Source organism: Manis pentadactyla, chromosome 10 (genome assembly GCF_030020395.1).
Source record: "Manis pentadactyla isolate mManPen7 chromosome 10, mManPen7.hap1, whole genome shotgun sequence".
Lineage (NCBI taxonomy): Eukaryota > Metazoa > Chordata > Mammalia > Pholidota > Manidae > Manis > Manis pentadactyla.
In genome coordinates, this window is record NC_080028.1 from 123,904,858 (window position 1) to 123,929,609 (window position 24,752).

Here is a 24,752-nt window from a genome sequence, read left to right on the forward strand (position 1 = left end):
TGCATTTCTATCACAACCAAAGAGAACTGTACTTCTCACTTCTTTCATACAATAATCCTAAATTGATATTTCTTCAATACGTCTCTAAAGGAAGGATTTCTGTTCGTTCTGTTTCTCCCTTACTAGATTCCCTTTCCCTTGTTTCCTGTATGTGCAGACACTTGCCAGCCTGGGGAGCCTTGCAGGGTCCGCCTGATAGGGCCCTTCCTCCAGCGGGTGTTCATTTCTTCTCGGAATGTCGAGAACTAGTTTTCCCTCCATTGTTGACTTGACTGTTATCATTCCCCATGCAGAGTTGTATGTTGGCCTTTTAGGTGAATATGAATATCTCATCGCCTTGACTGACCACTGACCTCTGTCCTTGCTTCATTCATAGCAAAAGTGAGGAGGAGACTGGCCTAGGTGGGCAAAGACCAGACAGTGACCAACCAGGGGAGTTTAGAGGTCACTGACCACTGAGAAATTGCACCCCTCCTTGGTGTAGATAATCATTGCTTCTGCCAAACCCATGTGACTCCCCTCTGGCCAACATCCTACATCTCCTTGGCTGAAGACCGAGAGACTGGGGTCAGTCACTGGGGAGCAATGCGATCTGTGATATTACAGAAAGGTGTACCCAAGAAATGAGGATTTTTAGGGAAAGAAATTCTCTTTCTACTGATGTGGCTAAATTGGTAGGAGATAATCGTCACATCTATTTGGTCATCTCAGCAGTTTTTAAAGAAAACTTGGAATGTGAGAAGACAGTATGAATATTAAACAACCCACAATGATTTAATGAACTCTTAAAATTACTGGGATAGGCTGATAAACGAAGGGCTCCAACTTACTTGGCACTGCAGCCCTTGAATGATATTCACAAGCAAGGTGAAGCAGAGAATTGAAGGAATATTGTTGATAATTCTATGAAAATGAACTTCTGATAATATACTTACATATGCCCCCAAATTAAAGGCTGACATAGGTCTGATTTAAATAGATATCTATGTTTCAGGGATATCAGGAGTTGCTTTAATTTCATGACTAACAAATGGCTGGGAGACCCCTATTTGGAAGAGAAATTTCTGCCGAATGGGTTGCAAAGTGACAGCTGGGGAGCCTTGGTCTGTGGCTGCTGCCGGCCTCTCCGTTGCTAGCTTCCCATCCATTATTTTTCAGGTTGCTGACCACGTTCTGCAAATCCTGACAGATCCCATTTCAGCAAGCAGGAAGCATGTTCCCTTGGAAAACTCTACCCTGCTTATTAAATGAGCAGCCAGATCAATGTCTGCCCAATGGATTCAGTCAGGTATCAGACAACCATCTTGCAAACTGTTCTAATTTTCCCCCAAAAATGAGGACTTCTCTCAAAGGGTTGTCTTGGCAGGGGGCGGGCAGTAGTCCGTTTCATTCATCTGGACCCTTGGTAACACTTCACTTGAGACACCTACTGTAGACTACGGTGCCTTGTTTGGAGATTCTTTCCATCTGTGAAGTTCTGATCCTCAACGGGGTTATCAATGGCTTCGCCTGATCGCTGTTGTTACGGGTTTCAGTAATGTTGTCCTATTAGCAACCGTACACTGAGCAACTGCTGTGTGCTGGAGCTGGACTGGTCACTGACATTACATTATGGACAAGGTTCACAATACCCTGAGGAGGCAGCTTATCATCTCTCCATAGGAGAGGAATCGGAGGGACAGAAAGGTTAGGAAACATGCCCTGACCCAGTCCTACAGTCGGCTGCACACCTTCAGGTCGGTTCCCTTCATTCCTTCCATTATGACTGCAGTCGGGATTCTCCGGAGAAACAGAACCAATAGGCTATCTGTATCTATGTCTGTGTCTGTATCATCTATATCTATATCTATATCTATATCTACATCTACATCTATATATTTAGTATGAGGAACTGGCTCATGTGATTAGATTCCGCAAAGTCCCCAAATCTGCCATCTGTAACCTAGAGACCCAGGAAATCTGGTGGTGAGCTCAGTCTGAAGTTCTGAGAATCAGGAGACCCAATGGTATAAATCCCAGAGTGAAGGCAGGAGAGGAGGAGGTGGCCCAGCTCAAACACGGAGGCAGGAAAAAGGCCAAATTCCTCCCTTCTCTGCCTTTTGCCCTATTCAGACGCTCAGTGGGTTGGAGAAGACCCACCACATCGGGGAGGGAGACCGACTGATTGCAGTGCTGACCTCATCTGGGAACACCCTCAAGGGGTCATAGTTAACCTGTGGCATCCCATCAGGTTGGCACACAAAATTGAACATCACGACTTACTTCCTAATTCTCAAATCATAAATTAATGACATTATGTTTGAATATGAAAAAAAAAAAACACATAATGATCTTTTCCCATGTGAATTTTTATATATGATCATAGCCTGAAGGGCATTCTATCTTATGAGATGTGTTTTTATGCAATATCATATCAATGATTATTCCATGGACTTCTGACACAAGCACATTAATCATTTTGAACAGCTGCATTATACTCTGTCATGATCTATATTCAACATAATAAGCCATTCCCTCAAGACTGGGCATTTAGGTTGGGCATTTGTCAACCTTTTGACATTGCAGATAAACAATGGTGGCTCAGTTTAAGTGACATTTTGTGTCTATTGAGCTGTAATAATTCATAGGAGTAAGACTGGATCAAAAGAAGAATTATCTGCATGGTTGTTTGTTTATAGGAGGGTACTCTGGTTTTTAAATGATTTCCATCAAAGTATAGCACAACCAGTTAAGAATGAGGGAACCAGTTTTAAGACCACCTTGCCAGAACAGGAAGAGGTATCTTATTTTATGTTAATATGGCTCATTTAGTAGGTAGAATTAGTATCTCACAGTGGCTTTAATTTGCATCTCATACCACTATTGAGGACAGGTGTTCACCATGTGTTTGATTCTACTTATGATTTCCTTTGCGTAAATTTTCTATTAGCTCGCTAGTGATCACTCTCAGACTTTTAGGATTTCCTCAGGAAAACACTCCAGGCATAAAAGCAAAACTAATCTTTGTCGATTTATGAGTCGATGAATTGGATCAGCAGAAAAATTCAATCTGAACAGATCAAATTAAAAACTCTATTTTCCTTATTACAAGTGAGGGTGCTATTTTGAGGGGATGCAGAAATACACCTAAAGTTTTGAATTACTCCTTTGACTTGGCCCTACACATACCATGGGAACCAGTCGTTGAACTGGATCAGATGCCTGAGAAAAGCTATCAGCCTCCCTGGCTGAGTCAGATCCTGCCAGCCCAGCTCTTAACCAGAACTTGCCCCCCTGTGTACGCTCCCTTAACCAAAATCCAGAACGCCTCGAGCTTGAGAGCTTTTCTGTTCTAAAGGATCTGTCTTCTGATCCACCCAGAAAACCGTTTGCTTAAGAAGAGACTATCAGGAAACCTCTGGTCAACCGGCAGATTCTGACAGCTTTTAGTCTGCCATGGCCACAGTAAATGATAATGCATTTTGATGACATTATGCAAAAATAAATTTTAAACTTTAATTAGCAAAAAATAATAAGCAGCAGCCCTGATGAAATGATAAGAACTCAGTATAAAATGTGCATGGACCTGTGTGTGTGTGCATGTACCATGTGTATGGCTGGTGTGTGTGCATGTACATGTATGTGGGCTGTGTACATGTGTGTGCATGTACACATGTGTGGGCCTGTGTGTGCAAGTACGTAAGTGTGGATTCGTGTGTGTGCGCATGTACATGTGTGTGGGCCAGCATGTGTGTGTACATGTGCATATGTGTTTGCATGCTTTCTTCACTCCACCCTTGGATTATATTGCTACTGCATCAAATTCCATCAACAATCACTTCAGCACTCTAGCTGCTGAGACAGATGGTATAATCCCTGGTTTTCTGACCTTGATCAATATGAGGAAAATTTCAGCTGAACTGTGCAGAAGTGCTGGGACAACATAAATCACATTTGGACAGGGCAAGCTTTACCATCTAAAGCATAAAGTCACCCAATCACACATCAAGAAGCAGGATGATAAAACACAGCAACTGAAGAGAAAAAAATTAATTAACACTCACTCCACTCATCACAAAAAAAGCCTATGGCCATGTTTTTTTTTGAGAAGAGATGACAGCACAATGTGAGAAAACTAGCCCTGCACTTAATTAAGCATTTCCCAAATATGTCTGAAGTCAGAGTTTAAAGAAAAAAGCATCACTAGAAATTACACAGAAAGAACAGACTTTTTTTTAAATAAAGTAAATGACAAATGAGAATAATAGCTATAATTAACAGTACTAACATGTAAGCAATTCAGCCCCAGTTAAATACATAATTGCAAAGAGATGACAGCTATCATTATAGATAAATCATGCTTTTAAAATGAAAAGGTATCAACAACATGATCCTACCTATGTGGGGCAGAAGTCAGGTAAATTACCACCAAAACGTAATCAACAGAGTTGACTACTGCAGGCCCTAGGCAAGTGTGGTTGCACATGCCGGACATAATGCTCTCAAGCACTCAATTGTTTTTAAGCCATGCACTCTCTGTAAAAATAGAGATGGACTACAAATCTCTAACATAACAAGAGAAATAGAGGAGTTCAAAAGTAAAGACCCAGCAATGAAGGCAACGGAAGCATAAAGTGTCTGTCTTCTCTTTGTCTTTGGGTTTAAATACAGGAGCCTTTGGGGTTTGTTTCACTCGTCAGTTGCCAGTCCTGGGCCAGGAACAACCTATTCCTGGCACAGAGGCTGGAACACCCCGTCCTTCACCCTAGGCAGGCATCCCTAATCAATCACATGCTCTTGCTGGTAGAGCCCACATCTCAGCCTTCTCATCAACAGAGCAGTCTATGCAGCTGCCATCAGTCAATCTGGGTTGACACCAGAGATTAAAGCCCTTCCCAATCCCTGGTGCACACCTTTAGCTATGCCTCCCAACCCTCTCTATGCACCTTCATCCAGATCGGTAAGTACCTGCAGGATCCACAAAAACCCCAGACTTGTGGCTGGGGGTCTGGTATCTAGTGCCAGCTTTGTTATTTATGTTGCTAATTACTGAACTGGTCCTAGATGTAACTTCTCTGCTGGCAGAGATCTAGGAAACTGAGACAAGAAGTAAAGAAGTCTAAGAGGAAAGCAAACGTAAGCATGCAAGTATCCTGTGCCCAGCCGGGATGTTAAACACCCTGAGCGCGTCAGCTCACTGAGTCCCACAGCGAACCTCAAAGTATCTACTCTTATTCTCTCCATTTTATATGAGAACCTGAGCATCTGAGAGCTTCAATAATCGGGAGGTGGCTAAGCTGGGGTTCACACCCAGGCCTTTGAGAATCCTGAGATAAAGCTCTTAGCCACTTTATCACAACTGCGATTCTTTAGACTGGCTTCCCAAAGCCAACTTCAAGGCTGATGGGAGGGTGTATCAGACCAATGGCCTGATCTACCTCACTAGCTTTTCACTGCACTTCTCTGCGTTACATCTTCATCCACGGCACTGGTGAGTCAGTCCAGCACCCCTCATCATCTGTCATTTAGGTTTCCGGCCCATCACAGTCTAATTTAACTCCACACCGCATCCATTTGAGACATTCTTCCAGTTTTCACATGCCTTCTCTCGCTCCCAGCCCACCAGCACCTTCAAATTTTCCTAAAATAAATGAAAGAGGAAAGGATGGCTAACATCTCATTTTCAGTCTAGTAAGAGAGAAAGCATCATCAGTTAAGCTGCAGATGAAATATAAAACGCAGGTGCAGAGACCCATCCTGCAGTACAAAGCTCCTGTCTACAAAAATAACTGTCAGTCATGCAGGGCAGTGAAGCACCAAGGGGAACTGTGAGCATTTTGATCAGTGTGAAGAGCAGAGGCTTTGAGGACCGTGAGATACACCGATGAATGGGTGATCAAGAGGAAATTAAATGCAGAGTTTCATCATAGAACGCCATTTAGCATAGGCCCAGGTTACGTCTGCTCCTTCGAAGGCTTTGTTATAATAACTCTCATAACTCTCATAAATGGAGCTACTGTTTACTTGTGAGCCAGGCACTGAGCTTTGTGAGCATCCGAAGGCCATTTATTGTTTTCTCCTGCACAGCACCCTTGGAAGAAGGAGCCTAGCCAGTGGGTAAGAATCAAACACAGACCACCTGGGTTTGAATCCCAGCCTGGCTGATCGCAGCACATAGTTAACCTTCCTTCTCTCTGTTTTCATATCTGTAAATGGGGATAGAATCTGTGTGTATCCTAAAGGATCTTTATAAAGATTCAGTAATAGAATGCACGTTAAGTGCTAAAAGCAGTGTCTGGTCTATCATAATTACATACACAATGCATGTTCGTTGCAGTTAATATTTCTCTTCTGGAAAAATAAATCAGTCAAGGTTTCCTGTAGGGATTCTCTGTACTTTCAGGCCATTTCAGTCATTTTGGGGGGGCCCACCTGACTTCTGGCTGTGGGTGAAGCAATAGTGCTGTCTGCAGCTAAGTGACTCAGATTAGGCCATTAAGTGTCACCCCACAAATTGTGCTGAAACCATTGGTACAGGAGTTCTTTCTTTCTGCAGGTACAATTTAAGCCTATGGCCGGAGGTCACCATCTTTATCACCTCATTTGAATTTTAAATGCCAGGATCAGACTAGGCCAGAAGATAGCCCAATTTTATTATCATTTGACCTGATAGCTATCTTTTCTTTTTTTCTTTAAGCTGGTCCAACTTGGTTTTCTACTATGCACTTGAAAATGCCCTGCATAATACAGCCCAATGAACAATACATGGCATGTATTATCCAGCCCCATTTTACAGATGGCACAGCTGTGGATCAAAAAGTTAAAGTGACTCTCCCAAGACCTTGCAACCAGTAACTAAAGGCAGAGGCAGGATTCAAACCCAGACCTATCTGATTCCAAAATTCCTTTCCACCATGCTATATTGTCTTTTGAAATAAATTACGTAGAAATGAACAAAAGTGCTGAGGGTTTCTGGGCAACAACCAGTTTGCGGGGAGAGGAGTCCTCTCCAGAGCTGACTTCCATCCCCGCCTCTCGGAGGCTCTGAACACATGATTCCAGACCCTGGGATCCATCATCTCTCCTCTTGGCTGGACTCGAAGTCTAAGCAAAAATGATGCTGACTCTGGCGGTTGGAGGGCCACACGTACAGCTTTCTCTCACTGTGCCCCACTTCCTAGCAGAGAACAAGAATAAGTCGGGGTCCCGAGATCTCAGCCACAGCTCCTCACTGGGCAAAAAAGCTGCAGCAAGTCCCCAAGCATGAGTCAACCCCATTCTTTGGCTGGAGACGGTGCGGGTGCAAGTCAGCCACTGCCCCAAACACGGCCAGACCAGGCTGGCCCGTGGCTCGTGAGCTCACTTGGAATGGGAGTCTTGCGTCATAGGAATGATCCCTGACAATCTGAAGAAGAGTCACAGTATTGTGGGGTTTACGAGGGATGTCAAATGTGGCATGCACAGAGAAACCAAGCGATGGAGAAGAAGGTTTTGCTGCTGTTAGAGGTCTCTGCCCCACTCCGTGGTCCCCAAGGGGGGCCTGCTAGAGGCCTTAGCTGTCAAGCATAAGCTATGAGCAGACAGATGCTGTAAGGCGATGGGACTGTCTGTGCATCTGATAATTCACACTCTCAGATCACATTCCATGTACAACAGATTTCATTCTGACACAGGACAAAATACTCCCCAGGCTCAAAAAGCTTCAGATGACTTGACCCTTACCTGCTTTCTGGCCTCATCTCATGCACATACCTCTCTTAGGGTCCCGAGCCATGCCTGGCTTCTGCCTCCTAGCCTTCATCTCTGCACCCCACCCGGGAGCCTCTTCCACAATCCTGCCTTCAATTGCAATTCATCTGTCGTCCCTCAGGGACACTTGGATTTTCATTCCTGCAGCTTTGGGGAATCTTAGAGCATCTTCCCATTTAATGCACACACACAATCAGCCTTAAACAAAGGACGTTTGGAATAGAAAAGAAATCCAGTCCCCAGACGAGTGCTGGGTCTCACCAAATGGTGCTCACTGTGGTCTTCGCCCCTGTCTGCCTCCAGATCTCATTTCAGTCTGTAATGAGAAACTCATCCATGAATGCTGCCCATTCTGGGAGGGGCCCTCCGAGTAAGGTGTGCACCTTCCCCTTTGTCTTTGTTCTGCCTGGTGGAGCCCAGAGGACTAAACTACTCCCATCCCTACAGAAAGAGAGCAGCACTTACAGAAAACCAACCCTGGTGACTGCTTTGTGCTCATTTTCAACCTCACTGGCAGCTAAGCCTCTGAAATCCTGGAGATTAATTTATTGCCCATGTTGATCAACTCCTTCCCTCCTCATGGCTGCCAGCTATATCCACGTTCTTAAGCTGAGCAGACTTGACGGGCTCCTGAATGGAGCTGCCCACATCCCATGGCCAGAGCCACCAGACCACGTGCGCAGGACTGATGAACTCTCCGGCAGGTCCAGACCCTCCTCTTCTCTCCTGCGTGGCTCTAGCTCAAACTCAAGCCCTCTAGTCCGGGACCCCTGATTCTACCCTTATCCCCTTCTAATCCCCACCGCAGCCAAGTAGAGTTTAAAACTTCCCAAATGCAAATCCGAATCACTCTCCTGATTGCAAACCCACTGTTAGAAAACAGCATTTCCTAAACTCCATTAATTTCCAATCCATATATACAATTTTTCTACATCCTTCTGATTAACTAAATTGTTTTATTCTTGATAGACTTGCTAAAATTATAAGAAACAATCTTACCTAGAATTTTTTAAAAGAAAATCATTGATTGAGGTCAATGGAAAGAGCTATCATGTATAGAATGTAACCTTAATTCAAAAGTAAAACAACGTCATTAAATTACAGCTAGACATCGGAGCTGTCAGTCGAGGGTTCTGGGTCTCTTGGTTGAAAACATTAGCAAATGTTTGAGACCACTGGGTTTGTTAAAAAAATAGAATAAGTCAAAAGAAGCAAGCAAGAGATATCTCCCTGATGGAACCCCAAGGTCCAAAAAATAGCTGACAAGAAAATAACTTCTTTTCTTCCCTAAGTGATCTGGTGCCATGTCCACGAGCCACCTAAAGATACCTCGTGTATCATCTGAAATCTGAGTCTCACATTTGGCAGTGCTGGCCTCCCAGGAGGACGTGGTCCTCTCCCATCACACACCTTTAAAAAGAGGACGGCTGGCTGGCAACCCACTCCTGATTTCTCGGTCCTGGCGGACTCGACCTCCACCTTCACTCCATCCCCGTGCCCGCCCAGCCAGGCTCAGGCTCCATCTCTGTGCTCGGTCCTTGGCTCTTCCTCTGGCTGAATTGTTACACAGAGTTTCAAGTACCTCCTTGGCTCCTTCCAGCAAGGACCTGCCATCACTTGCTCTCCCCTTCCAGAGCCCCAGTCCATCTGCACGGCACACACCCCCGTCCTCTGGACCAACGCACTAGTTTATGATTCTTGCCTGGACCTCGCACACAGGCTAGTCCGTTAGTTCCTGACATAGGCCATGCATCTCTTTCTCTGTAAAATATTGCCAAAGCCTACTAGGTCCCATCGGGTGTCCATTTCTCTGAGCCTCATAACACTTTCTGGGGAACTCATTATTTTAAATGGAATTTAATTATAATGACACAGAATGCCTGTAGCTGTGGACACTACACACACACACACACACACACACACACACACACTGCTTTGCAGTATTATCTTGCCAATTCCCCAAATCAGCTTTTCGAGTGGATTTCATTATCTCCAATTCACAGATAAGTAAATAGAGACTGACACAGGGTAAAAAGCTTCTTAAGGTCACAGAGCTGCTAAGGGGAGAACTGGGATTAAAGCCCAGAACACTCAGACTCCCAAACCTACGGTTCTAACTACAACACTATGTCACCTCCTGTGCTGTGAGCATAGAATTTCAAATCCGTGCATATACCCAGCTGGACACGCCAAAGCCAGGATCCAAATCAGACCTGCAGGAAACCAGACCCAAGCTTCTCGTACCCTTACCTCTTGCCCCCGAGATGAGATGAAGCCCTGGCCTCACCACTGCCAGGAGCCAGAGGCTCACCAGAGAATCAGGCTCAACAAGGCTGTGAGGAATCTCTACGGTGAGCCAGCCGGGGCTCGGGCATGGCAGCTAAACATGTGCCCCAAGCTGAAGCCAGATTATTTACTTGGCAAGGGGTCGAGATACCAGTCCAGGCACAAATCCACCCACTCACGCAGGCCGTTGTCATATCCAACACATTTAATTCTCGTGTCTGTGTGTGTGAGGCAGTACAGCATTCGAGCTGAGGCAGAATTCCTGCAGTTAGAACCTCACCTCTGAGTTCAAATCCTGCCCTGGGATGCCGTGTGAGCGACTGTGGGCAAGTCACTGAGTCTCTCGGAGCTTCTCATTTGCATGTGCGGGATGGGGATAATGGCCATATCTGGAGGGCCTTAGGAGGCCTGATCCCTGGGAAGTATTATTGTAAGAGGAAAAGTCCAGAACTTTCAGAGTAAACCCCTGCCCAACACTATCTACTCCAAGTCACCATCACAGCTACAATCGGATGCGATCTGGGAGTCGAAGTAACTTTGAAAACATCTTCCGGACAATTTCATCACAGATTCGGAACTGCTTAGCCGCGCCAGGCCAGGCGATAAGTGAGAAGAGGAAGCCTTGTGTTTATAGCCTTTGACAAATGGGCTCCCATCTCCTCCTGACAGATTCTCCCCCTGACTGATCCATCCACCTCTCCTGTCATCACCTGAATCGCAGTCTTCATAACAGTATTGAAATTCAGATGGATTTTACACCACAAATAAAAATGAATTTGAATGCCTCAGCTCCCCACTAGCAACTCGGGTTCTATAAATGTCAAATGCATGCGGTTTTGCAAGGCCGCACAGCCTCTTTGAGTGATGGGTTACCTCGCGTCACCTTTGCTAAATCTGCATTCGCTCTGCAGCATTCACCTGTGGGAGGGAACAACCTGGGCTTCTGCTTGCTTTCCACTTAAAGGTGAAAAACACCGCCAGCCTTTAAGATCGCCCTGTGACAGTCTCTGGGCGATTTTAAGAAATGGCCGGGAAGTCATCGACATGCAGGTCCATGCACAGGAGCTCTGCTAATTGGTGGGCTTGGATGCAAAACAGGAATGCAAAACAGGACCCCATTCCAATACACACCACAAATTTCTCCATAAACAGCCAGACAAGGTTCTGCAAATGACAACTAGCTTTCTGTCTGCTGATGGAAAATAGGTGCCTTGGATAAAGAAAGATAGAGAAATGGGAGAGAAAAAGAAATCTCGCATCCTGTCAGTGGTCTGCGATAGAGCCCAGACTGTGTGCAGACCAGCAAAAGCAATTTTATTGCTCTTCATTAAGATGAGGGCTCTCTTCAACTCTCAAAATCCACCATTTATCATCCATTATTATATCTGGTCCAGGCTGCAATGGGAAAATGATTCATCTCAGGGTAAGTGGCCCTACTGAACGGGATGAGGCATGAGATGGGGGGAGGCCTGAAGGAACAAACCCTAGTGGAGTCTGTAGGAAACTTGTGATCTCATCTTCAAAAATTCTTCTGTCGAGAATCAGGTAATCAACAACATGCAAAGGTACAATAATATACATTCCAGATTCACAGAATATATGGAAGAGAGGTAGGCGGGAGGGAAGGGAAGGTGAAAGGAGAAAAGAAGGCCTTCTTGAGAAGTCATCCATCCCGCAGACGCCATGCTAAGCTTCCTTAGCTAAAGGAAATTGAGCTTTAAAGAAATCAGGCTAGTTCTCCTTCAGAGCACTCCGCGTCTCATGATAATCCACACGGGCCAAGGGGCCGCCTCTTCAGAGGCAGGTTGACTTATTATTTTGGCACCGCTGTCATCTCTTGTCACTTCAATTCCACTTTATCAAATTACTGATTGTACCAGAAGCACTCAGATTAAATGCAGAGGGACACACACATGTAGCAGAAAGTGTCATCACTTCAGTGGTGAAATTTCATAATTATACGTCGGGGTGACAGAGGAACCAGAGTGCACAGGAGAGATGGGACGGAGATCGCCCCAGGTGCTCCGGCTGCCGTCCCCGCTGTGTGGCCTCACGCCACCTCACTGCAAGCGCGGCGGGGGGCGCTGCACACCTCTGCTGGGGTGGGGGACACCGGCCCTTTGGGATGATCAGGGTTTGAATCTTGACTTTTCCATTAGGACACAACATCCTGATACACAGATGTACCCCCAACACCTCACCCCACTTTTCACCCTTAGAGAGACAGACAGTAAAAATGGAAGAAGTCACCACAGTTACTGTGTTGCTAAGAGTCATCCCCAATTAATGGTGGCCAAAGGTGTTGGGTTGATTCATGTACCATGGGTCAGGTGCGGTCAAGGTTAGGAAACAACAGGTGTACGTACCCTTTGGAAATGGAGCTTCATCTGTAGTGTCTGACTCAACCCAACAGTTTATGACAAGGCACAGAAATGTGTACATGTGTATATGCATGTGTGTGCGTGTGTGTATTACTCCTTTTTGAATACAGCTGAAGCTCTGTACAGAATGAACGCATATGACTTCTTGCACCAGGAAGCACCATGAGCGTGCACAGACTCGGGGGACCGTTATCATCAAGAGATGTACGAGCCAATGGCAGTTGGCGTACGTAGGTGGGGTGGAGCGTGTGGCCGGCTTCCACTACCCAGAGATTGTACCGGTTGCTCGCTTATTGTTGGTTGTTAGAACTGATGTTGTTTTAACAGCATCAGGCCTCCTGGTACCTTTCAAACACTACTGGCAATGTAAATAAAAGAAAAAGAAAAAAAAAATACTGGAGGGAAGCATACTTGTGAATTCCATAAAAGTTCAAAGGAAGTGGAAACACCCTGAACTCTGGAAGCAGGGCAGGGGACATGCTTTCGCTGTGGCGTGAACGGGGGCCTGGGGCACGTCACTGATGGCAGAGCTGCTGGGGAACAGATGAAAAATTCTGCGGACACAAGTCCAGCCTAAGTTCCATGTGTCCAACTCACAAAATACACACCTGCGAGGACACCAGCATGCGAACACATGGTGAATGCAAATAAGAGCCAAAATGCCTTTGCCTGCAAACCAGAGCAGCACGAAACTAGAACAAAGAGCACACGGAGTGAATTTAAGCCGCCGCATCATTATTCCTTTCAAGGTGAGCAGATTAACACTCCTTAAAATAATGCATAGCAATTGTCTTTTCTCCAAAAGCAAATTTTGCTTTGAGGCATTCTCAACCACCTTATTAATCAGCAGATGACTGAGCAATCCTAAAATCAGGGCCGAAAACCCCTGTTTGTAACAACAACTGTGTTTGACAGTAATGGTACAGACGCAGAGAGAAACATCTTGCAGAATTGTGGGATGATGTCAAAAGGAGCCCGGAGATATGTGCCCTCAATTCACTTACTTGACCTCTTTGGGTCCAAGGCATTAAAGGCAGGATGGGATCTGCTTGGATGCACTTTGCCAGAGAAACTTCTGTGAACTGTTGTCAGTAAGGAGACTGAAAAGATTCAAGTGAAGAACAACTAACAGACGTTTTTCCTGAGGGGATACACACCAAGCGTAACGAGAAGATAAATGGAGGGGGAAACTCTAAAAATGTAGAAAATGACCTCCTCTCTGTACCCCCAAAAACATCTCATGTGAATGGATTTATGTCAGAGAAAGTCACTGTTTGTGTGACTGTGTTATGATGGAAATCAAGGCAGTCAAATAAAGGGACATACCTTGGAAAGCCCAACATTACAGGTACTATTATATAATAATCACCAACAATGTTTATTTCCAATGTGAAATGAGTTAGGGGATAAATAAGCTAATTTCCTGAAGAGAAGCAAATGACAGAAATAAAAGTCAGCACCTTTATTACTTAATTACATGATGCATTCTTCATTGAAACCATAATAACGTGGATTGCAAAGAAAAAAATGATGACTATTTTATAGAGGGATTGTCTTTAAGTGTCTGGTATCCGCACACACCATCGTCCGGTAAGGCATGCCTTAAAACACGTGGGTTTAAATCAAAAGAGTTCTTGTTGTGTTTGAAACCACAAAGATGAAAAGTAGAGACTTACCTTTCTGTCCTCTATTTCCACACAGGTATTGCAGTCGGCTTTGATATCCTGAGAGGAGGAGAGAAGAAAGACAAAGAACAGGAGTCAGACTTATGGTCAGGGAACAGTCAGCGGTGTCGTTGAAATGCCCTTTAAAATAATAAAAAAACTCCCGCTCCTAAGGTTGTTTCTCGAGCCATTGCTCTTTATGGCCCTTTTTAGAAGTATATGCGTTGGTGTTTACATTAGAGACATATGGATGTCATAACTAAGGTTTATTACATGCAGATGTGGGGTGAAGACAAAGGCTATGGATCAGAGGCCACAACAAAGAGAAGCTGATGGCTCATAAAATAATATGCCCCCCAGACACCTTTGTTCACATTAGCAGAGACTTCCCTTAACAAGACATAGTATCTCACTCAAATTCCATATTTAGGACAGTCAAATCTACCTCCTTTCAACACAAAACCATCACCATCTATATTTTATCCTTGTGTCCATCCATCCACCATCCAGCCATCATCTATCATCCATCCATCCATCCATCACTTATTGCACACATTTTTTTATGCATTTTTTCTTGCTTTTCAATATAAAGGTGAAAAAAAACATGGTTTCCACCTTCAAGGAACTCATCCGTCAGACAGCATGGCAGACACGCGCACACAAAAATTGTGATATTAATTTACTCGTTCAAAAGGTATGCAGTCAGATGCGTATGTTCTGCTAGAAAAGACAGACTATAAACAAAAATCAATAAATGGTAGGTATTTTAGAAGATGTGCATTATGAAGAAAAATAATGCAGCATGGGAAATGCTATGGGCCGGGGAGCAGGATTTGAAAGGTAAAGAGGAGCAGCCACTGGGCGGGGAATGGAAGGCAGTCAGGGGACGGGCTGAGTGACCATCTGGAGCAAGAGCCTCTCAAGCGAGGGAAGGACAGGAAGGAAGGGGTGCATGCGGCTAAGCTGGGGGAATGAGGCCTCTGGCTGGAGGGAAGGAAAGCAGGGAAGAAGTGGGAGATGAGATCATGGGACAACATTGCTTTTATTGTGAGGGCAGTGAGGGGCCACTGAGAGTTAGGTGTTTTTCTTATTGTGGCAAAATATGTATAACATTTACTACTTTAACTATTTTGAACGGTTCAGTGGCATGAAGTCCATTCACACTGCTGTGCAGCCATTCCCACCACTTTCTCCAGAACTTCTTCATCCCCCCCAAATTGAAATTCCGTCTCCATTAAACACTATCTCCTCAGTCCTCCACCCTGGCCTCTGGCAACCACCACTGCACTTTCCATTGCTATGAATTTGACTCCTCTGGGGACCTCATTTAATAAGTCCACTAGGGCTGCCATAATAAAATGCCACAGATTGGTGGTTTAAACAAAAAAAAAATGTATATTCTCGCAATGCTGGAGGCCAGAAGTCCAATATCAAGGTGCTAGCAGGGTGATTTCTGCTGAGAGCCGTCAGCCTTGCGGATGGCCGCTGTCTCACTGTGTCCTCACGTGCACAGAGACAGTTTCCAGAGTCATTTCCTCTTCTAAGAACACCAGTTCTATCAGGTTAGGGCCCCATCCTCATGATCTTATTTAACCTAAATTACCTCCCTAAAGGGCCTATATGCAGATATAGTCACACTGGAGTTGGAGCGTTCACACAAGAACTTGGGGATAGGGCATGACTCAGTCTACAACCCTCTGTAAGAGGAACCACACGATATCAGTTCTTTAGTGTCTGGCGTATTTCATTTAGCATCAGGTCGAAATGAACCTTCACCTAAGGCTCATCCAAGTAACAGCCTGAGTTAGAATTTCATTCCTTTTAGAAGGCTGAGTAATATTCCGTCACATGGATCGACTACATTTAATCTGTTCATCCATGGAGAGCAATGATGCTGCTATGAAAATGGCTCTACACCCACCCGGTCGAGCTCCTGCTTTCATTTTTTCTGTGTAGATGCCCAGAAGTGGAAATGCTAAATCACAGGTCAATACTATGTTTATTTATTTTTTTTTCAGGAATCAGCTCACTGGTTCCCACAGCAGCCGCACCATTGCACAACCCCCCTGGCAGTGCACAAGTGCCCCAGTTCGTCCACACCATCACCAGCACTTGTTGCCTTCACGCTGAGGTTATGAAGAGACGATGGGATCTGACTTCTGTTTAAGCTGAAGAGCTCAGTGACAAGAATGCCAGGGGGAGACCAGACTGGGGGCTATTCCTGGAGGTCAGGTGTAAGATGCTGGTAGCTGGGAAAGGTGGTGGCGGGGGAGATGGTGAGAAGCAGCCAGAGTCCAGAAAGATTCAATTGATGCTTTAAAAGACTGGATGACGTGAGGGAAAGACGAGGTCAAGGACCATTGCCAGGCTTTGGTTTGACCACATTAACACTGGAGGGGGCATTATGGGTGTGGCAGGATGGTGTAGGGGTCCGCAAACAGCAGTGGCTCAGTTTGGGGTGAGCTAAATCTACACCAATGTTTACCCTGTCACCGGGAAGTGGCTGGGTTTACTCTGCTGCTGAGTCATCAGGACAGGGCTGACGTAAGCGGGAGGCCATCACCACAGTGATCAGTAAGCAAAGCATACCTTGGTCCGTGCGGATCAAGAGTGGAGCAAAAGGGGACAACAGCAGAAGGTGCAGGTTTTGTTTTCTGCGCTGCAGACTGTGTGCACATCAGCCCAGGGAGCAACGATTCTGTGACTTTTCGGTGCCAGGAGCTGTGATAGGTTTTCTTCATGCTTGTCTCCGAGCTTCCCACTTCCAAACAAGTTGGTGTTATTCCGTGTTTGCCATATGAAAGTTGAGGCAAGTGACTGGGTAACTCATCGTGGGGCCGATGCTACACCTGGCAGTGGCTCCTGATACCAGGAACTTTCCATTCCTCTCAGGTGACCTTATTTTATTTCAGTGGAGGTGGCTGGTTGGTGTGGATAATTCAGGTCCTCACTCTTTTCTTTGCTGTGGGAAGGGAGGGTCACCCAAAGCAAAGATGGCTAAAGAAGAAGTCCAGCTGTGATTCACAGTGCTCCCCAGGTCAGCAGCATTGGCTTTACCCAGACGCTTGTCAAGAATGCACATTCTTGGGCCCCATCCCAGACCTAGTGACTCTGAGGCCCCAGGGCGAGGACTTGGAGATGTGGGTGCTAGTGAGCCCTCAGGGGGATCCTGCAGCACGTGCAGGGCTGAGATGCCGCAGGACGGGTAAAGTGCAGCACCCTCAGTCCAGGCGCCAGACTCGGGCATCCTGCACATGGCCCCACGATGCAATAGCTGTGTGACCTCAAGGGTCACAGCTTGCTCATCTGTAGCAGCAGTAACATGAAGAACCGGCTAATCAAAGTGCGGTTCATGTCCCAGAGACTACGGGATCTCCAGGGAGCTTGTTAAAGTGCAGCAACTCCCCAGATATATGCAGGCTTCACCCCAAGTATACTGCCTCAGAATCCACATTTTAATAAGTATATGGACTGACTGTGTCCCCCCAGAATGCATAACCCCTAGTGTGGCTGCACTTGGAGATGGGGCCTCTTAGGAAGTCACTAAGGTTAAATGAGGTCATAACGGTGGGACTCTGATCTGACAGGATTAGTGTCCTTCTAAGAAGAGACACAGAAGAACTTGCTCCCCTCCCCTCTCTCGGGCACCTACGGAGGAAAGGGGCTGTCTGCAAGCCGGGAAGAAAGCCTTCCCAGCACCTGACCGAGCCGGCACCCTGACCTCAGACCTCCAGCCTCCAGAACAGCGAGAAAATGTGTTTTTGTTGTTTTAAGGCACCAGGTCTGTGGCATTTTGTTAGGGCAGCTCTAGGCGACAAAGATAACACGATTCCCGGATGACCTGCGGAGCACAGGCCGGGGGCTTAGGATCGTGGGTTTCCCACCACATTCCTAATTTAATGGCTGAGGTCGCTGACGGAACTTGAACATGGAGTCGGCACAATGCCCCTTACTCTTGGGAATCACTTTCTTTGAATTCATCCACTAAGGAACATAGAGATTTATTCCATATGGGAGTGGTGAAAATCATGGATTATTTTTAAGCCTAGGAGAGGCCATCTAGAAACAAGGTAAGAAAAAGCAGTTCTCTCTCTGTTTTCTGCTGCTCTAACCAGGAATAGTATACATTTTCTTTCTTTCCTTGAGTAAAATTACATTGAGTTTGCAGGGAAGAGTCCATATCCATTTTTGATTTGCCCACGAACAAGTGGCAGGTGTTAATCAACTACTAAATCAATAAACCAAAGGCAGGTTTTTGTTTTTGAGCTGCCACTGAGGACCCACGCAAGCAACAGAAGAAAGCCATCTGGCAGAATCAGAGTTCTTGCCATTTCCCTAAGATTATTCAATTTCTTCTTGTCAGGATTAATTTACTAAACCCATGCCGGATTTTTTATTTAGATGATATTGTTGGTTTGTCATCCACAGCAGAGCCACGCGGGAGGCGCCACAGGAGACTGCACTTGCTTCTGAACAATGCTGGACTCAAATTGGAAAAATGTCACTTTGGCAGGGACAAATTATTGCTCAGATCCCTCCACGCAGAAACCCGGTGCCTCCGGATGGGCTCCAACCTGACCTTTTCCAAACCGGAGTAGTTAAGTAAGTACATCAGCCCCACTCGATGACTTAGCTCGGAAAATAGCTCAACTCCTTCAGTGGTAAGTATGAATTTGGAGCCATGTACTCATTGCCAAGCAATCAGCTTCCCTACAGAAGCGAGCCATCCGCCTTTCTGCAGCTGGAAAACTCCAAACAATGATTCAGTCCCTGGCCACAGACGGGATAGTCCATGCATGCCGTGGAGTCGTACTATTTGGATTTATGTCACTGGAATTCACCACACTAGTCACGGGCCTGTGTCTCAGTTTCCCCATCTGCAAAATAAGGACAGTAATAATAAAAGTGCCTCGTTTGTTGTGAGCCTATCCAACATGTGCCGACCGTATGGCATATGGCAAGTCATGGAAAAATGTTAGCTGTCACAGATGACATCCTTTGCAAGTCTTTGTGAGGCCTGGGTCTGAGCAGAGTATTGAGAACTTAATACCAGGTCCATTTCTAAAGTTTTCCCTTCCACAGTTTCTGAGTTGGTGTGGTTTTTCAACATCAAAGCATTCATGTATCTATTCTTTTCAGGAGCTGTTCTCTCTCCCAAGAGGTATTTCTTTTCTTCTGCATTTTGAGGGCCAGTTGTTTCTGATGGTTTTTGTAGGTCAGGGTTATTTATGCCCACAGTGTAGGGACACTGTCCTCCTGGGCTGTGGGGCAGCACAGCATCATTCACAGCTCTGAAGTGCCCGGAAGTTAAAGGTCCCTTTGAACAGGTGGAGAGACATGTCTGCCAGTGAGGCTGCAGAGGGCTCAGAGGATTCAGAAGCTGGGAGCCGTAGTGGGTTGAATACTAGCCCCCAAAAGACATCCCATGTTCTAACCTCTGGAACTTGTGAACGTGACCTTGTTTGGACACAGAGTCTCGGCAGACATGATCAAGGATCCTGAGATGAGATCTGCCTGGATTACCTGTACGGGACCTTAACCCAATGACAAGCACCCTTTTAAGAGAGAACAGAAGGGCCATGTGAAGACAGAAGAGACCAGAGGGGATGCAGCCCCGAGCCGAGGAGGGCTGCGGCCACCAGAAGATGCAAGAGGCAGGAGCATAGCCTTCTTGACACCTTGAGGTTAGACTTCTGCCCTCCAGGACTGTGAGAAAATATGGATCTGTTGTTTTAAGCTGCTATTTGTGGTAATTGTTTACAGAAGCCACAGGAAAGCAATCAAGAGCCTCAAGGAGCTTCCTGAGCAAATCTCTCTTTTGATACTTGGCTACTTATCCCTGAAAAAAAAAAGAAAGGGCTGATCTAGAGATCACCCCATGCAATCCAGGCCCCAGTGGAGAAAAACACCTTTTCAAGGTCCAACAGAGCAGCCAGGGCTGTTGAGAAGGACCCTCAGAATCTCTCAATCGGTGATTGTCAGTCCTGCAAGGACCATGGGAAGCAGCCACCCATCTTCTTACCCTGCACATGAGGGTCAAGGAAGGATCATGGATCTCTCACTTGGCATTGTCCCTGGACTCAGGCATCCACCAAGTCCCAGAGGGCATTTCATAGGAGGAACGTGCAGTTTAAGTCCTCTCTCTGGAGCCTGGGGGCAACGCAGCCAGTGGTTCCAACAAGACCAAGTCAGGATTATGATCAACCACCCTTCTAGTATGGAAGAAATCCAAGCATTTTGCTCTTCCTTGTCCAACAGAGAATAAATGCTGTGGCCAACCAGTTTATAACATTAAGAAAAAGTGCATGTCAACATCACACTCCAGAATGCATGCAAAATGCATTTTAAGTTCCTAATCAATGTTACGTAGGGGAGGAAAAATAACTTCCCATCTACTCTTCTCCATTCTTCACTGAGACACTAACCCCTGCCCCAGGGATAAAATACACAGTAACAGGAGAAAAACAAGCAGAAGTTGAGTAGCATGTATACCTCTTGTGTGCATGGGAGGGACCCAGGAAAACTGAGTAAATCCCTGAAATGGCCCAAACCACCACCTTAAATACCACTTCAGCTGAAGACCAAAGAAAGATGCTGGGGGCTTAGGGAGGCCAGTTATGTGAAGTCATCAGGAAAAGCACAATAAACAAGGGTAAGGTTGTTAACACAGTTAGGTCTTTACCTTCTCTACTGAGAAGTTTCTTGAGATTTAGAATCATCCTTCTCTTCCAGGTACTGAGAGGGGGACACCCTACAAATGGAGATTTCCCTTATAAATATCCCCCACAGAAGAGCAACTCTGCTGTTTTCAGAGATTCTCCTGTGTCTGCAGACCCTCAAATTATAATCATCCCCAAATAATCCTTACGCCCCAGAGGCCTATTTTGGGTGGCATATCCTGCTCCCCTTTATTCATAAATGTTTTCCTTTTCAACAGCAATATTTCTAGTAGTTTGGACTGTTCTGAAAACAATTACTTCCAATGTAAAGGAAGCCGACCAACATGAGTTTAGAATCTAGGATTTAGAATATATTAGTGATTTACCACAACCCGAATTCTTAATTATTTTGACCTTCACAAAGATTCAAACTTTGAAAATAAATATAATAATATAATAAATATAGTAAATATAAACCATGGGGCCATTTGGCCCACTGCTCCCATTCCGCTGATGAGAAAACTGAGTGTCAAGGAATGTCGGGCATTAGTTTTGATAGTTAATGATAAACGAGCGATTGAAATCCATCTTCTCGACCTGCTATGTAGTATTTGCTCTATCTGGTACCATATCTTGTCCTTGAGTCTGAATATTTAAATCAATGTTTTAAATTTACTTGCTTTATTTGTGGATAAAAGCTTTGCTTTTTAAAAACTGAGTTAACTGTCATTGTGTAACCAAGTACGGTACAAATTTGAAGTCATCTGTACTTTCGGCTGAATTCTTCAGTCTGCGCCCATGCGACTCGGAAGACCAAGATTCAAATAAGGTCACTTGACTACAAGCAAAACAGTATAAAACGTTTGCACTGACATATTTTATCCAGTTCCTGACGCATCTCCATTCACCAATTTGCTCAGTCCCTGCAATATCACCAATAGCCAGCAGATGGGAGCAAATAACCTTGCAAAATACCAAAAGCTACGCGCCCCATACCAGAGCACCCTATTCATATTCACTGGGTCTGTAAACTTCTTGAAATATCTGCTCCCTCAACATGTAAGTCTCAAGTGACTGTATGTTCTAATTAATAAGGTTTAATTACTTACTAGGAATGTGATAATTTGAGGAGGCCTTTTGTTAGTATGTGTTTTAAGAAGGTTCAGGATGACCAAGATGTCTGTTTCAAAGGTACAGGATATTCTGAAAACACTAAGGTTTCAATCTATACGTGACGAAGACTGAGGATTTAAGAGCTGTATCACCTGAAATAATGCAAGTGGCAAAAAAATGTATGTAAACTGAGACATCAATATAAATGCATGTGGCCCATGAAATCAAAGTAGTCTGCTTTAGTTGGCTCGGTCAGAGTGATACGTTGCCGACTTTATCAAGGTGTGGAGGAATTTTAAGGAGGTTTAGAGGATGTTTTCCTTGGGAAGGGGTAGCAAGAATGAGCTGTACAGCCAGAAAGACCGTGAAACAATTCCCGAACCCAGGTTTTATGGAAATAAAGAGAGCAGGGCCTTCATCTTAGCATCGTGGCCTCTTTCTCTGAGGGTTACACCCTCACCCCCATGAATCATTTTGATTTCATCATCCTACATTTTTTGCATGCTGCTGCTGATCGGGGGAGCAGAGGTGGCTGGCAGGCGCCCTGGCAATCCAGGGCTGCTGGCTCAGCACCGTTACATTTGCTACTGAGGAAGGCAGCCCCCTCTCAGGTAGGAGCTGTGTGTCACCGAGGTGATCTCAAACCAAGGGTCTGTTTGCAAATAAGAGCTATGCATTGGTATTACAGCAGGGGTTTAATGAGGGCGCTTTTAATTAACGGTAAAAGTAATTACCCATATTAGATGTAAATCGCACTTGTTTTTACATGAGGTGAATAATTTCAGAGCAGCGTTTAAGAATAATACTTCTGGAAGAGCTGTCAGCTGCAAACTCTCTCAACAAGTCGGTGTGCTGAAACACGGTGTCAAGAAGAAAACTGCCATCCCAGGAAGCCCTTGGTTTGTCTCCTGGCTTCTGTCAGCTATGCTGCTTCTCTGGTCGCTTATAATCAGGCCCCAGCATCTAAACACACCCTTTCCACAGCTGTATGCTCAGAGAAGCACCCCGCAAACCTGTCAAACTCTATTATAAGGCTTTTTTCTTTTTTCTGGCTTTTGGCTTTTAGCTTCCTGGAGGATCCCCAGCTCTTCCATTGACGGGCTCTTGTGAATAATTAAAAGACTGCCAAAGGAATGGGAACTAAAGGGAAGAGGAGGAGGAAACCTAACAGGCCCGTGGTGTGTGCCACCCGATGAGCTACAGTGGATATCGTCCAAAAGGCAAAACAGATTGTTGAGGATGAAGCATGTGCAGGAGGGACCCACCCGGGCTCACAGTGGCCTGGATACTGTCAGGGGCTTGACGCTGGACTTGCAAGTCCCGGGACAGAATTTCTGATGAGGGTAGATGTCTGCATCCCCAGCACCAGAGCAAAACGGTAGCACTCCCCAGATGTGTACACAGCGGGGGAGAATGACAGAGGTCGGTGCTGGAGGGAGCAAAGGAGGAGCCGGACTCCTCGGCTGGGGAGCTGTGTTGAGAGTCCTCTGGGCTCCTGACATCCCCTGACTTAGAGAAGAGCAACGTGGGTCCCTGAACCTCCCACATGAACCATGGTGAAGCATAAACAGCCAGGATGGAGTTTGCAAATACGAAATTACTGGGTAATTATTTATACTTTGATAGGCACCTTCATTAAGAGATTTGAGGATGCAATTATCAAATTCAAGCTTAGTATGCTCCACTTAAGCATCTGAAGTGAAGATGAGGAAAATGGGATGCAGAAAGGTGAGTTTATGCCCGACCTTTCAGCCAGAAACACAGGGGCCATTCAGGTCCCTTCCAAAAAGAAACATAACCTTCCGTTTGAGTAGTATGGCTACGATGGTGGCTATTTTCCTGTGTGTAGCCTCCTTTGGGTTGTTGTGTTATTAATGCTTATTTTTGTCTGTTTTTTTTATATCTTTGCCTTAAAACAACCCCAAGAGGGGGCTTGAGCAGGAAATGTACTGGTTTGCTGATACCCAGGGAACATAAATCTGGTTCAAGGTCAATGGAAAGAGGAGCCAGACCAAGAACTTAGATCCTGCAGGGCACTTTTTATTCCTTTCTCCCAGTGTCTCCATATCTGATATATACTAAATGCATCTGCTTCCTACATTGTCTACATAAAGGAGTCAAAGTAAGGGGGAAAAAATAATGAAGAATATAGCTTGGTTCTTAATTAGCACACCAGCCTCTTGAGGAAATGTGACCCAATGAACATTTGGCATTGCTGAGCGAATGAAACAATGCACAGTGATATTCAAGGGAAAATGCAATGAGATGTTCCATTTTAATTTCACTTCCAACCGTGTGGATCAGAGTATAGAAGAGAGAAGCCTTGGGAATGTGTCTATCTTGCAGCAGATCCTGACTCTGCCACTTCATATCTATGTGGCTTTGCAAGGCGACTTATCTGCATCTCAGTTTCTGTATTCCAGAAATGGGGTTAATGGAAGTCCTGATACTATCAGGCTATGCTAGTGTTAAGTGAGATAAAGTATGTACAGTGTTGTTATGTCGTTAGGGGTCAAAAATGCTTGTTATTGTAGTTGCAATGTTTAAGTCATTATGTATTTATGTATATTCATTATATATTATTCTGTATACTCTATAGTTTTATTGTAATCATTATTCTTCAGTATAAGATGGTTCTGAACACTGCCTGAATTCCTCCAGGTCATTACCATTTGAGTCCAACAAATGATGCAATTTCTAAAAGGCCAAGTCTCCCGGGAATCATTGTGCTACACACACTACACCACCTTGTAAGGATCCTAACACTACCAGGACTCAACAAAATCACTTCAGTGAGCATTTCATTTCCTCCTAGGAATCAGATATTCCAGAAAGACATCCAAATTGTCAAAACAAGACTCATGTAAACTATTATTTGGGAAAAAATTAGGATGTTTATGCTAGCGGTTGAGAATACAGAG

The 24,752-nt window shown here is 45.1% G+C and overlaps 1 protein-coding gene across 22 annotated transcripts in view; it reads right to left on the reverse strand.

The window, feature by feature from the left end:
- RBFOX1 (RNA binding fox-1 homolog 1) overlaps positions 1 to 24,752 on the reverse strand; it is a 1,882,478-nt gene that overhangs the window by 818,455 nt on the left and 1,039,271 nt on the right. For all 22 annotated transcript variants that reach the window (XR_008992290.1, XR_008992289.1, XM_057487615.1 and 19 more), the window contains exon 6: positions 14,072 to 14,119. Coding sequence is in view for 20 of the 22 variants with exons in the window: in XM_057487615.1 (XP_057343598.1) it covers positions 14,072 to 14,119 (48 nt within the window). In the remaining 2 variants the exon portion in view is untranslated. The remainder of the gene's footprint in view (positions 1 to 14,071; positions 14,120 to 24,752) is intronic.